The 13,810-nt window shown below is 37.2% G+C and overlaps 1 protein-coding gene across 1 annotated transcript in view; it reads right to left on the reverse strand.

Annotated features, from left to right (window-relative positions):
• Positions 1–13,810, reverse strand: part of SPATA1 (spermatogenesis associated 1) — a 39,606-nt gene that overhangs the window by 2,741 nt on the left and 23,055 nt on the right. Inside the window, exons 9-13 of the mRNA XM_003784195.3 lie at positions 12,625–12,733; positions 11,503–11,628; positions 7,706–7,884; positions 6,035–6,133; positions 2,261–2,348 (exon numbers count right to left, since the gene is read on the reverse strand). Of these exons, the coding sequence (XP_003784243.3) occupies positions 2,261–2,348; positions 6,035–6,133; positions 7,706–7,884; positions 11,503–11,628; positions 12,625–12,733 (601 nt within the window). The remainder of the gene's footprint in view (positions 1–2,260; positions 2,349–6,034; positions 6,134–7,705; positions 7,885–11,502; positions 11,629–12,624; positions 12,734–13,810) is intronic.

A 13,810-nucleotide genomic window follows, 5' to 3' on the forward strand; every position in this document is an offset into this window, starting at 1 on the left:
TAAGAACAACATTGTGTTTGTACACAGCTATGATTTAATTTAAAAGAAAGAACAACATTGTGCTGCCCTCCTGCAAATGGACAGATTAAAAATCTGAATCCTCCTACCATTTGATCCTGCAATCCCATTACTAGGCATCTACCCAGAAGAAAAACCTTTTATCATAAGGACATGTGCACTAAACTGTTGATTGCAGCTCAATTTCCAATTGCCAAAATGTGGAAACAGCCTAAATGCCCACCAACTCAGGAATGTATTAACAAGCTGTGGTGTGTGTATACCGTAGAATACTATTCGGTCATTAAAAAAGAGAGATTTTACAACTTTTGTATTAATCTGGATGGAGGTGGAACACAGTCTAAGTTAGTAAAGCATCATAAGAATGGAGCAACAAGAATCCAATGTATTCAATTCCAGTACCGAAGGCAGTAGATAAGCTCATACAAGGTGGGGGATAGGGGACTGAGAGCAGGGAGAGGGGAGGAAGGTGGGGGGTAGGGGGTCACAGGGCATGGCACAGCTCTTGGGGGTGAGACACAATGATAAGAGGAACTTTAACAAATGCAATCAGTGTAACCAAATTCTTTGTACCCTCAGTGAATCCCAAACAAAAAATGCATCTGTTGCATTTCACTGCTGATGGAAGATGATGAGCATTTCTTTGTTTGTTGGCCATTCGTCTGTCTTCAGAGAAGTTTCTGTTCAAGTCTCTTGCCCACAAAGAAATGGGGTTGCTTGTTCTTTTATTATTGATTGACTTCTCTGTAGATTCCAGTTATCAGAATCCTTTGTCAGAATCCTTTGTCAGAATCCTAACATGCAAAAATCTCCCATTCAGAAGGCTGTTTGCTTTAGTTGTAGTGCTTTTAGCTGTGCAGAAGCTGTTAAGCTTGATCAAATGACAGTAATTTATTTTCAGTGTTGCTTCATTTGCGGGGAGGGGGGGTTGGGGGTCGCAGGCAGGGGAGTCTTCCTTACGAAATATTTACCCAGTCCAATATCTTCAAGCATTTTCCCTGCACTCTCTTCTACTATTTTTATAGTTTCATGTCTTAAATTGAATGGATTGACAAGTTAATACCAAATTGTGTTATATGTGTACCGTGGAATACTATTATTCAATCATTAAAAAAGATGGAGACTTTACATCTTTGATGTTTACATGCATGGAGTTGGAACATATCCTTAGTAAAGTATCTCAAGAATAGGAAAAAGTATCCAGTGTACTCAATATGGAGTACTGTTATGAAACCAATATATAAACACACATTCATATGAATGATAAAACACAAATGCAGTCTAGCAAGAAGAAGGAGAGGGGAGGGGAAGGTCCTGAGGTGGGATCTCGCCTAATGTGCATAATGCCAGGGTACACTTCAAAATAACTAAGAATAAATTACAAAAGTCTTATCACAAAAATAAGTGAGGTGATGGTTATGTTAATCAGTTTGATTTAAGCACTCCATATTGTATATCGAATCATCACCTTGTATCCCATAAATTTATAGTTATGCTTTAATAAAAAATTAAAAAAAATCCTGCATCCTTGAACTCTGGATCACATAAGTTGTGCCCTTCCCTAAATGTTCCACCCTCCAAATTGGAAGAAATAATGATTCAACCATCTGTTATAACAATATTACGTTTCCTATTTACACAATTGTTTATAACAGAGTAAAATCAACCATTTCTATAGCATATGTTGAGTCTCTATTGCCTTACATTCTAAAACACATGTATAAAAACATTTAAATTCTTAGGTACTACCCTCGCCCATAGCCTGGATGCAAGTTCATTATCTCAGTTCTTTTATACTTTCAGATTTATTTCAAGTAAGATATAATAAACAAATTATGTTTCTATTCTCATGCAGACATATTAGTATTTATCAAAACATTTTTGTATTTTATGTAAATTATACATCAAAAAACTTGATTTAAAACATTTTTATTTATAATTAGGCTTTAATCATATTAGCTCTTAAATTTTAAGATATTAAAAATGAAAATTACAAAATATAGTACTGTAAAACAACAGGTAATAGACTTAAAACCTTAAAAACCTTAAAACCTTAAAAAAAATGACCAGTTGCCATTTGGGGTTAGATCACATGTAGTATTTCCTCAAACATTTTGTAATACCCACATGAAAAGTGAAGAAAGGTAAATGTTATGGTTTATATAAAACATACCAAGGAGAATAATGGTTAAACGCATCTGTTGAACTAAATAAACTTTTCAACAAATAAAACTTAACATACCTAATTGAGATGGTAGAGATGGATTAATGTTCTTCCGTGCCAGTTCAGCTTTCAGTGTTCGTAAGTCTGAAACTGCTTGTTTTCTCATCTATGAAAAGAATTATCTTTGAAAAATCAACTTCTTCTTACCCTTCTAAAAGTACACAGCTGCCATATAAATAGGGTTTTTGTAACTGCTTTAATTGTCTTCTCTCCCTGGCCTTCCCGTGACTTCTTTACGGCTAGATTGCCACGGTAAACGTGCAGATCATAAATCTTTATTTACTTCTAGATATGCTAAGAGATCGTTTCCTTTATTAATATATAGGAACAATACAATTGAATTCTTAAAACTAGAATGAAAAAGAATTTTATTTTTTGCCTAAATTTCACAATGTGTTCTTAATGTGTAAAGAGAATAGTATTTAAAAAAACCCAAAATACAAAAAAAAACAAAACAACCCCCCCCAAAAAACCCCCAAAACCCTTAATTCCTAGCCCTCAGAACTGGAGAGATATTTAAGAAATATAACAGTGTTTAGTCTGTGGCAAGCACTCCTCTGAATGTATTAGCCCCTTTGATTTTATCAAAAAAATTTTGAGGCAGATACTATTATAGTATTTATCCACATTTTATAGATGAGGAAGCTGAGACCCTCTAGAACAGTGGTTTTTCAACCTTTTTTATCTCATGGCACACTTGAACATACTTGGCAACAAGTCAACACGCCTGACTTCTACGGCACACTGAAGTTACGTCGATTAAAAAAAAAAAGGAGTGAAAGAATATACTTACTGCGCTTTGAACTTCTTTCGAAAATAACTTAGTGATCTTTAAAAATTTTCGAGGCACATCTAAGATCCACTCGCGGCACATCAGTTGAAAATCACTGCCCTAGAAACTAAATTGCTTGCTCAAGGTATGGACGCGTCTAAGTAGCAAGCGGTATAGTGGGGATTGAAACTCAAACCACCTGAGAGCAGAGGCCTGGCCAGTCGTCTGGACCCGCAGCATGAGCAGCCCCCAGGAGCAGCTTGGAACCAAGACTCTCAGGCTTCATCCAGACCTACAGAGTCAGTTCCTGCATTTTTTTTTCCTTTCAGGATAACAGATTTTATTAAGAAAGAATAAAGAGATAGTTCAGAGTATTGCTAAAGAGAGTTGGAAATGGGTCCCTCCCATGAAGGAGCAGAGGTGTCTGAGAGACGTAGACAAAGGCCTGCAGGGGTATTAAATATTTCATTTAAAACTGGCTGAAAGTCTTTCACAGTTGCTGCATTTTTTAAACAGGATCCCCAGATGATATCATGTTAAACTTTGAGAAGCACTAATATGCTCTATTATCTGGAATAAATATGATTGCAACTGACTTAGGGTAGGTTTTCTACCCCTCAGTTTTGAATCTTTTTTTTTTTTTTGAGACAGAGCCTCAAGCTGTCCCCCTGGGTAGAGTGCCATGGCATCATGCTCACAGCAACCTCCAACTCCTGGGCTCAAGCGAGTCTCCTGCCTCCGCCTCCCAAGTAGCTGGGACCACAGGCGCCCGCCACAACGCCCGGCTATTTTTTGGTTGCAGCCATCATTGTTGTTTGGCGGGTCCGGGCTGGGGATTCGAACCCGCCACCTTAGGTGTACGTGGCTGGCGCCTTAGCCGGTTGAGCTATAGGCGCCGAGCCTCAGTTTTGAATCTTATAGGTAGAGTTATTGTGGGAAGATCATTCTGGAATAAATAAATACTTCTTATTAATATGATGTCTTCATGTGCCAATCAGTCACTATGGTTAAATACAGGATTCCCCCCCCCAATCTGTAAGTTAAAACTTTGTTCTCTTTTTTCCCATTTTACGTATCTCTACTATTTTTGTACTAAAAATTGTAATTTGGGTTCAAACCATAAGTCATATTTATAAGGTTAAAATATACCAAGATAGTAGAATCTAATGTGCGTGCTTTTCAGAAGAAAAGAACATGATGGAATCATAATTAAAGGCTCTGGGAGTATTTTCATTACTCATTTCTACCCACTCATTTTTTGTTAAGTGTACAAGTTTCCATACTGGCTTCCTCTCCATATATCAAATACACGTCCAAACAATTTTCCTTAATTGAACAAATTATTGTATCTTTCAAGCACATACTGTGTAAGAATGTTTAACTGGCTGGGCACAGTGGCTTATACCTGCAATCCCAGCACTTTGGAAGGCTGAGGCAGGAAGATCTCTTGAGTCTAGGAGTTTAAGACCAGACTGAGCATCATAGTGAGATCCCATCTCTACAAAAAAATTTAAAAATTAGGCAGGAGCGATGGCACGTGTCTATAGTCCTAGCTTCCTGGGGGTATCACTTGAGCCTAAAGTTTGAAGTTACAGTAAGCTATGCTGCCACTGTACTGCAGCCTGGGCGACAGAATGAGATCCCATCTGAAACAAACAAAAATTATCCTGTGTTTTTTTCCCCTTCTGTATTTTCAGTGTTAAGCTTTTTAGTGCCGACCCAGGGTTTATCCTTAAGAATAGGGCTAGTGAAAAGAATCTTGAACTGCACTGGCCAGTACAGTAGCCAGTTGCCATATGTAGCTCTTACATTAACTAAAATTAAATATACTTTAAAATTCAGTTCCTAGTCATACAAGCTACATTTCAAGTTCTCAATATCCGTATTGTGGCTAACATTTCAGAAGGTGCAGGTACATAACGTTCCCATTACCACAGAAAGTTCAGCTGGACAGTCTAATTCTAGAAAGGGGTCATTGTGTGTCATTAGGCTGTTTCTGATTAAAGAGATTGAGAGCATTCATACAATTATCATTCTTATTTTTTCTCCTGTCCTGTGTAGATACGTTCTTGAAAATGTATAATCCTCCTCTGTCCAACAAAAGAGCTTTTGAAGACATCTGTACTTCCATGATAATTCCTACGATGTGACTAATTGTTCACAATTCTTTTTTTTTTTTTTTTTGAGACAGAGTCTTACTATGATGCCCTCAGTAGAGTGCTGTAGCATCACAGCTCACAGCAACCTCAAACTCTTGGGCTTAAGCGATTCTTTTGCCTCAGCCTCCTATGTAGCTGGGACTACAGGCACTCACCATAATGCCCAACTATTTTTTATTTTTTGGTTATTGTTGTTGTTGTTTGGCCATCCTGGGCTGGATTCGAACCTACCAGCTCTGGTGTATTTGGCTGGTGCCCTAGCAGCTGAGCTATAGTTGCCAAGCTGATGTTCAGAATTCTTATCATATAAATACAGTATGCCTGGAAACCTCTAGAAACATCTATTACACAAAAGATCCCATGGGGGTAACAAAGTTAACTAAGCCTTTGCCTGGATGGAAATGTAGAGTAAGAAGACTCAAGATTCATAATTTAAAAACCAATGGAATACATATATATGAAAATAGCCAGAGAGAATGAAATAATTACCCCAAAATAGAGGAAATAATTTAAATAGGAGTTCAGAGGACAGCTCAATGTTTTGTCAGGTTTATTTATGAATAACTTCTAATACAGGCAAACTACTTCCTTTAAAATATCATTTTGAGACTACCCTGACTCACAGAGTCCTTTTCCTTTAATTTTTCTTAGTGAAATTTTAGTTCAGCCTTGTTATAACATGCATCTTTTCACAGGATTTAGTTTCTCTTCTTTCATTTTTTTCACTCCTGTTCTTTATTGTTAAGGTAACAATTTTAAGACAGTTGATCCTGACTACCCTGTGGACACACAAAGTTAAAACACCAAAATGTTTTATTTCAAGATAAATGTCATAGTCTGGCTAGGAGAAATGAAAATTACCTTAACTTCTATTATGAGTTTCATTTTGTCGGTATCCAGTTTTCTCTTAAGTTGGTCAATTGCATGCTGGACCTCAGTGATCTGGATTATTAAATAATTCTGTGTGAAATATACGAAGACTTTTATTTAGCATAACATCTATACATGTTTATTTTTGACTATCTGGTAAACTGTGACACGATCACACCAAAAGAGGAAATCATGAAAATAACCTATTACCATAAAATAAACTTATTGCTTTAAAGTAAATTACTATTCCTTTTGCATTCTGTTGGTTTCTTGCATTTTAGGGACCATTTTCTCTTTACTACATTTTTTATTTACTTTTATAAAAAGGAGATATGTATAAAAGCTACCATTAAATTAGCATCATAAGAACCAACAACTATTACTATGAAAGGAATACCTTAGCTTTAAGGCATTAGTAATCCTTTAGAAATTGGCATAGTGCTTTATTAGCTGAGTCAGATTAGAATTATTTAAAAATAGTTGATAATGAAATACTACATTTTATATAAGGAAATCTATTTAATACAAGAAAACTTATTTAAAATAAGAAGACACTTGTTTACTTTTATCCAGAAAAATGTCTGAGGTATGGTAGTCCTTACCAAAGAAGTTAAGAATTTTAAACTGCCTTCATGAAAAAAATAATTCTCATATTCAACTTGAAAAAGAACAAGATAAAGTATCGGCTTTGCCAAAAAAAGTTATCAACTACTATGGAAAACCACTATTTGAGCCTATTGAATTCATGAAAGTTATCTAAAATAGTAAACTTTTCATCTTGTCTAAAGTTAAGTCCTTAATCATAATTAATGTTTTAAATTTGTTTTTGAATGAGTAGGATTACTCCAATAAAAATCAAATTCTAAGTGGCCTCTGGAATTTTTTTTTCATTTCCTAGTGTGTAGCAAGCCTTGGAAGTTTTTTTTTCTTTGCTGTTAAATATATGGTGGAATTTCTCAATAATAAAATAAATGCCAGGTCTCTGATCTCAAGACTATCTCAAAAAAAGTGAATTGATCAAAATTTCATAATTTCTATAAAATATGAACACCTTTAAAGTCCATGGGCGTTATAACCCCCCACCACGTAAAAGGACTATAGTGGACACTGTAAGTGTCCTGCCCAACTTTGTCAGGTAGTCGTAGCATCAGGAACGGTGACCCTACCCCAGAAATAGAGGTAGATGCTAATTAGTCTATTAGTCAGCACATCACATTTCTTGACAATTATTTTTGATACAGGGATAGGCCGGTTGACCCTTCAGTAGACTAATGGGAAAAATTTATGTGCACATATATTCCATAATTCAGGGAGAGGTTTGCTTCATTTTGGAGCTATGCAGCTTGACTTGCTATTGGCAACTGCATTGCTACCATTAGAAAAAGCAGTCTCACGATCTCACAATCTTCAGTCTTACAATGAAGTCACCACCAAAAGTAATAGGAAATGTACGAAGCACCCAGACCCCTGAAGGCATCAACAAACTGCTGACTGCATCTCAGCAGTCCTCTCACTACATGACCTCATGAATTTTCCTACTGTTAAAGTAACTTTAACTCAAAGTTAGCCGGAAGCATCCTAACTATAGTAACCATGGCAATGATAAAGCAAGTATTTGGGACAGAACTTTTCTCCCCAGAAGGGAGACACATTTAGTAGCACCTTAGAGTCTGTGATGTTTGCCAAGTTCTTGGGTCTCATCTTGATCTCCCTGGCTTCAAGTTGCATGAGCAATTTTTTATAGTAGAGTTCTAAATCTTCTCGAAGTTTCGTCAAAACCTCCTCCAATGATGCTGTGACTTTCTTTGTTTGAAAGTATTTTTTCTTCCAACCATCAAAGGCTATAAAGAAAAGCAAATCTATAGTTTGAAAATGATTAAAGTTGGAAAGGACCACAGAGTTAATGTCAATTTAAATTGTTTTCTTCTTTCCTCTGCTTCTTCCCTGATATGCTGAGAACAAAAGAACTAGGGGAGAGATGTGTGTTAGGTAATGAAAGACCGCGCCTGGAGATAGTAAAACAGTAATAATTACAGCAACCCCAACCACGCTCTCCTTTAAACATGTAATTGGTTATGAACTATCTTTACTTTAAAAATATTGTCTATAAATATATATGTATGTATATTCATTTTGATTACTTTAATCCATGGATTGATTTCCCATAATCTTATTTGAAATAGTTACTTATATAACTAAAACTGTGAAAGTAAAAGACATGATTTTTTTCTTATTTTTACAGCCCTCGTATTGACTTATGTTTTGTGAAATAAACTGTTCTTATTTATGATTTACCAAAATTATGCTAAATACTTCCCCCAAATTCTACTGGATGGAGTTCCTCAAACCTGAGACCCCTGTAATTGAGAAATCTGGAAATTCGACACTACCAGTTTAGGAAATCACATCGACACCAATGAAATTCTAAATACAAACTTAACAGGAATACAAATTACATGCTAGTGTACCAGAATGTGCTTATGTTCATTTCTTTTACTTTATCATAGAAATGGAAACTCTAAATTTAAGGATTCTGCATTATAAGGTGATTTGATTAAAATTATGTAGCTAGATAGAACTACAAGATTTTAGCTATTTATTTCCCTCATGCCCTGTTACCCAATCCTTCAGCAACCTCCATGGGAACCACTGCCAAAAGAGTTCCAGCAATACTTTTCAAGAAAGCTGCGTTATCATTCTAATTCGTCTCTCTGCTTGCATTCTTGCCCCTCTACAAGCTATTCCATATAGTGGTCATGATCTTTCTCAAATAACAGTAAGACCTCTATAAGTTGACCACCCCAAGGACAGTAACAAACTGCTCAACCTGCAGAAGTGGGCAACATAAGGAACTCAGCCTACTGTACTGATACCCATGCCTGGGGTATGAAAATTAGGTCAGCTTAAGAACTTCCATAGTTGATCACTTCCCTGTATTGGGTAAGGAAAGTCCCTCCCCTATATTGGGTAAGGCTCACTTCCCTATATTAGGTAAATATGGAGGTTCCACTGTATTTTTAAAATCATGCAAATTTCCCATAGCTTTCCACTTTACTTAGAATAAAATCCAGGCTCCTTGACTTGGCCTTTCTGCTTCTTGCTGACCTTTGAGGCTTTATCTCCTTCTATATTCTTCCTTATTTATCATGCTCCAGCAACACTGGCCTATGTCAGACCCTTAATACCACAAGGTCATCTTCATCTAATGATATTTAGTGTTCTTTAATATTTAATGTTCTTTTTTTAGTGCACAACTTGATATTTAGTGTTTTTTTCTTTTCTTATTTTATTTATTTATTTATTTATTTATTTTTGAGACAGAGTTTTACTATGTTATCCTCGGTAGAGTGCTGTGGCATCACAGCTCACAGCAACCTCAAACTCTTAGGCTCAAGCTGTTTTCTTGCCTCAGCCTCCCAAGTAGCTGGACTATAGGCGCCGGCCACAATGCCCGGCTATTTTTTTGCTGCAGTTGTCATTGTTGTTAAGCAGGCCCATGCTAGTTCGAACCTGCCTGCCTCGGTGTATGTGGCTGGTGTCCTAACCACTGAGTACGGGCGCCGTGTCTGTTTTTCTTTTATGACTGCTTTCTCCCTCTTTAGACACCCAACTCCTTACTCGTAAAATCTTAATGACATCTCCTTAGAGATGATTTCCCTGATAATCTTAACTAAAGCATCTTTCTCTTGCCCCATCATTTTTTACTAACTGATTTCTCAGCTCTGATCAGTCGCAGATACTGTCTTACTTATTTGTTTATTGTCTGTCTCCTTCCATTAGCATGCAAGCTCCTTAAGGGAGGGGGCTACATTTACCAGTCTCACTGCTGTACCCCCAGGCATTTAAAACAAGGCCTGATCCTCATTTGTATAGTGGTGACTATCCCACCTGTCACATAGGAGAACAAAATCAATAAATAAGCAAGGCCCGGGACATAGTAGGCTCAATAACTACTCAAAGGCTGATATTTTTTATCTTGAAATACTCCTGTTGAAATACAGAGTGATCGAGCAGTCCCATTTTATAAACAGAAAGAGGAAGGTGTAAGGAGAAATAACTTGCCTAAGTAAAAGATACATTTGGTTAGAATCTAGATCCTGCGATTTCTAATCCATTGTTCAAATTTGTTTACTCTCTTTACAAAATTACTCTCTTAACACTACAACAAGGAAGAGTTACTGGCACCACTTCCAGGGTATCACTAACCTCCTGAGGCAGAATCTTCAGAATATGTCCTGACATTGCCTATAACCGTCAGTCAGTTCTAGTACTGAAACAACAATTTTGCTGTGAGTTGACAATCCTAAAACCAGTTCATTACAGATATACCTTTCATCCTTACAGTCCTCAAACATAACCCAGATCCCAGGCTTCTCAAGTCATTCACTTTCTTCACCCTGGCTTATCTTTCCATTTCCACCAGACCTAACAACACTGTCTCTAATTCTACTGCAAGAAAACGACTTACTTTTCTTCACTATCCTCATTCATTCACTTAAGCAAGGCAGACGGATACACATACCAAAAAGTGAGGTACAGAGGAGAGTCCAAGGGCCTTCCAGAGTAAGTGACACCTAACCTCATCGTGAATGATTCATAGAAATAATCCCATGAACTGGGAAGAAGGTGGGAATAGAAGGTAGGAAGAGAAGTAGAGGAAAAGGCATCCTGGAAGGACCTTGAGCCCTCGAGCCAAGAAAAGGCACACTCCAGATCCTGGCATAGCCAACCCTTCTCCAGGTAGCCTCTCTTTTTTGTTTTTTTATTGAATGGTAACTATGTACATTAATGCACTTCTGGGGTACAGTGTGGGGTTTTCACTTGCAATCTGAAATACTTCGATCAAACTGGTCAACAGAGCCTTCATGTCATTTTCTCAGTTACTGTTTTAAAACGTTCACATTCTACTCTTAGAAAGATTCACTTGTACCCCTGTAAGATAAACCTCAGAACGGGTAGCCTCTCTTGATCTCTTCCAAGTAATTTAAGTGTTCTTCCTTTGTATTTCTAGCCACAGAATTCTGCAATTCCTTCAGTACAGCATTCATCAGGATGTATCATTCACGCTTAACCTTATCATTTCCCCACTGAAATGTAAGATCTGGGAGGGAAAGGGCAAGACTGTGTCTGCTTATAGGCCCGAGAACAGTGGCTAGATTCAATGGACATTTAACAAATATTTATTTAATAAGTGAATGGAAGAATGAATAGATAAATGAATTTCAGCTATAAAAATATTTGAGTTTTAATTTAAAAAACCCATGTGAAGCATTTATTGTATAAAACACAGTTGAAAAATGATTTCACGTTTTCTAGACTGAACTCTCTTCAATCATGAACCACTTAAACTATAAGAGTAAAACAGCAACTATTAATTATAACTTTATTATTTATTCCAAAAACATCAACTCTGTAAACCTTTTTTTTTATAGTGATAAAAGGGATATAATACAATTTACCTTGACATTGCCTTGATTTGTTTTGTTCAAACAGTTTTTTGACTTTTTTAAGGAGTTCTTCTCTAATTCTTTCCAGATACCTTCTTTCTTCCTTTACCTGTTTCATTTGTTGGATAATCTTCTCTCCTGAAGAGATTGTAATCCACATTCGTCAATGTCTAAAAGCTCAAAGATGGTTTGTAACCGAAAATAGGGAGTGTAAAACTTAAAAGTGTCTAAAATAGCAAGAACAAATTTTACCCCAAACTGTCTTTCTCACTGCAATATAGCATTTGCTGCTACAGGGAATGCAGAGGGGTCACTTGAGTTTCCAAGAGTGAAATTCTAAGGGGATTTATAAGACAGTGTGCCTTTTCTGCATTTCCAAATATATCTAGAAACTAGATAAAGCTCAAGTACTTATGCTTATATTTTTGAGTTTAATTCTCTTGGCAGATTTCTTTGATCCAAAATTATACTTAAATCTTACATGGCAAGTGTCTATTTTAGAGAGAGAGAGAGACAGAGAGTGTGTGTGTACATACTTTTGTTGTTTTTTTGAGACAGGGCCTTGCTTTGTTGCCTGCCTGGAGAGTACAGTGGCATCATTGTGGCTCACTGTAAGTTCAAACTCTTGGGCTCAAGCGATCCTCATGCTTCACCCTCCTGTGTAGCTGGGACTGCAGGAGTGTGCCACCATGCCTGGTTAACTTTTCTATTTTTCTGTAGAGATGAAGTCTCACTATACTGCTCAGGCACAAAGTCCTGGCCTCAAGCGATCCTCCCACCTTGGCCTCCCAAACTGCTAGGATTATAGGGATGAGCTACTACATTCAGAAAGTATATTTTTTTAAAAGAAATAATATTAGTGACTAAACATATGTAGTAATCAACATAAAATCCATATAATTTAACTTTATTGTGGTAAAATATATATAACGAAATTCACCATTTTTACCATTTTTAAGTGTACAGTTCACTGGCATTAAGTACATTAAGTATTTTCAACCATCACTACCATCCATCTCCAGAACCTTTCTATCTTCCAAAACTGAAACTTTATGCCAATTAAACAATAACTCCCCATGAATATTACTTAGCTTTACCTCACAGAACAATCTGTACTGGGATCACCATACTTACTTTCCATCTGTAATAAACAGATATCAGCTTTTCCTGGAGAAACAGGCTGACAAGGAAATGAAGGGAAATCAATAAGATCTGGTAGGGTGATACACTCTTTTTCACCTGTCTGCAAGCAAAACATAAAAATGACTAAGCTCTGGCAGCACGACACATTCTTTCTTCACTTGTCCGTAAGAGTCAGTCTAGCTTACAGTAACCTCAAATTCCTGGGTTCAAGTTATCCTCGTGCCTCAGACTCCCGAATAGCTGGGGGCCACGGGCACTCATTACAATGCCTGGCTAAGTTTTCTATTTTTAGTAGAAATAGGGTCTTGTTCTTGCTCAGGCTGGTCTTCTGAGCTCAAGCGTTCCTCTTGCCTCAACTTCACAGAGTGCTAGGATTACAGGCATGAGCCGCGGTGCCCGGCCTTTCCTCTAAGTTTCTACCAGCATAAGTTAGTGAAATATTACTATTCTTTTGCAATAGCCAGTCTGAGATTCTCATTTTTAAAAGGTTTTTTTTTGTTTTTTGCCTATTCTCACTTTCTGTACCAAATACTAAATCAGTTCAGGTTTAAGCAGGAAGGAATTTAATAAAGGAAATGAAGTGTATCAGAAAGACTGAAGGAGCAGGTTACAGGCGTGATCTTCTAGAACAACGGTCCCCAATCTTTTCGGTACCAGGGACAGGTTTCACAGAAGATGATTTTTTCATGGATCAGGGTAGGGTAAGGCAGGTGGCGTGGGGATGATTCAAGGGCATTACATTTACCCAATCATCAGGCATTAGATTCTCATAAGGAGCACACAGCCCAGATCCCTCATGGGTGCAGTTTCCAACAGGGTTCAGGCTCCTATGAGAATCTAATTCCACCCTTGATCCGACAGGGGCGGACAGAGCTCAGGTGGTGACCAGAGCAATGGGGAGCAGCTGTAAATACAGGCAAAACTTTTCTCGCCAGCCCACCCCTGACTGCCTGCAGTATGGCCCAGTTCCTACTAGGCCACAGAATAGTACTGGAGGGTGGGATGCCACAGTTCTGGAATGACCTTTACATTAGTGAAGTTACCACCTTCGAGGTCATGACCGGAACAATGCCAAAAGCAAGAAGCTGCCACTGTTTCTCCTTCCTGATTCTCACACTCAGGAAGGTGAAGAAAGATGAATACTTAATTCATCAAAAAAAAAAAAAAAAAAAAAAAA

Source organism: Otolemur garnettii, unplaced genomic scaffold, assembly GCF_000181295.1.
Source record: "Otolemur garnettii isolate 467f Iridium unplaced genomic scaffold, OtoGar3 scaffold00010, whole genome shotgun sequence".
NCBI classification, from domain to species: Eukaryota; Metazoa; Chordata; class Mammalia; order Primates; family Galagidae; genus Otolemur; species Otolemur garnettii.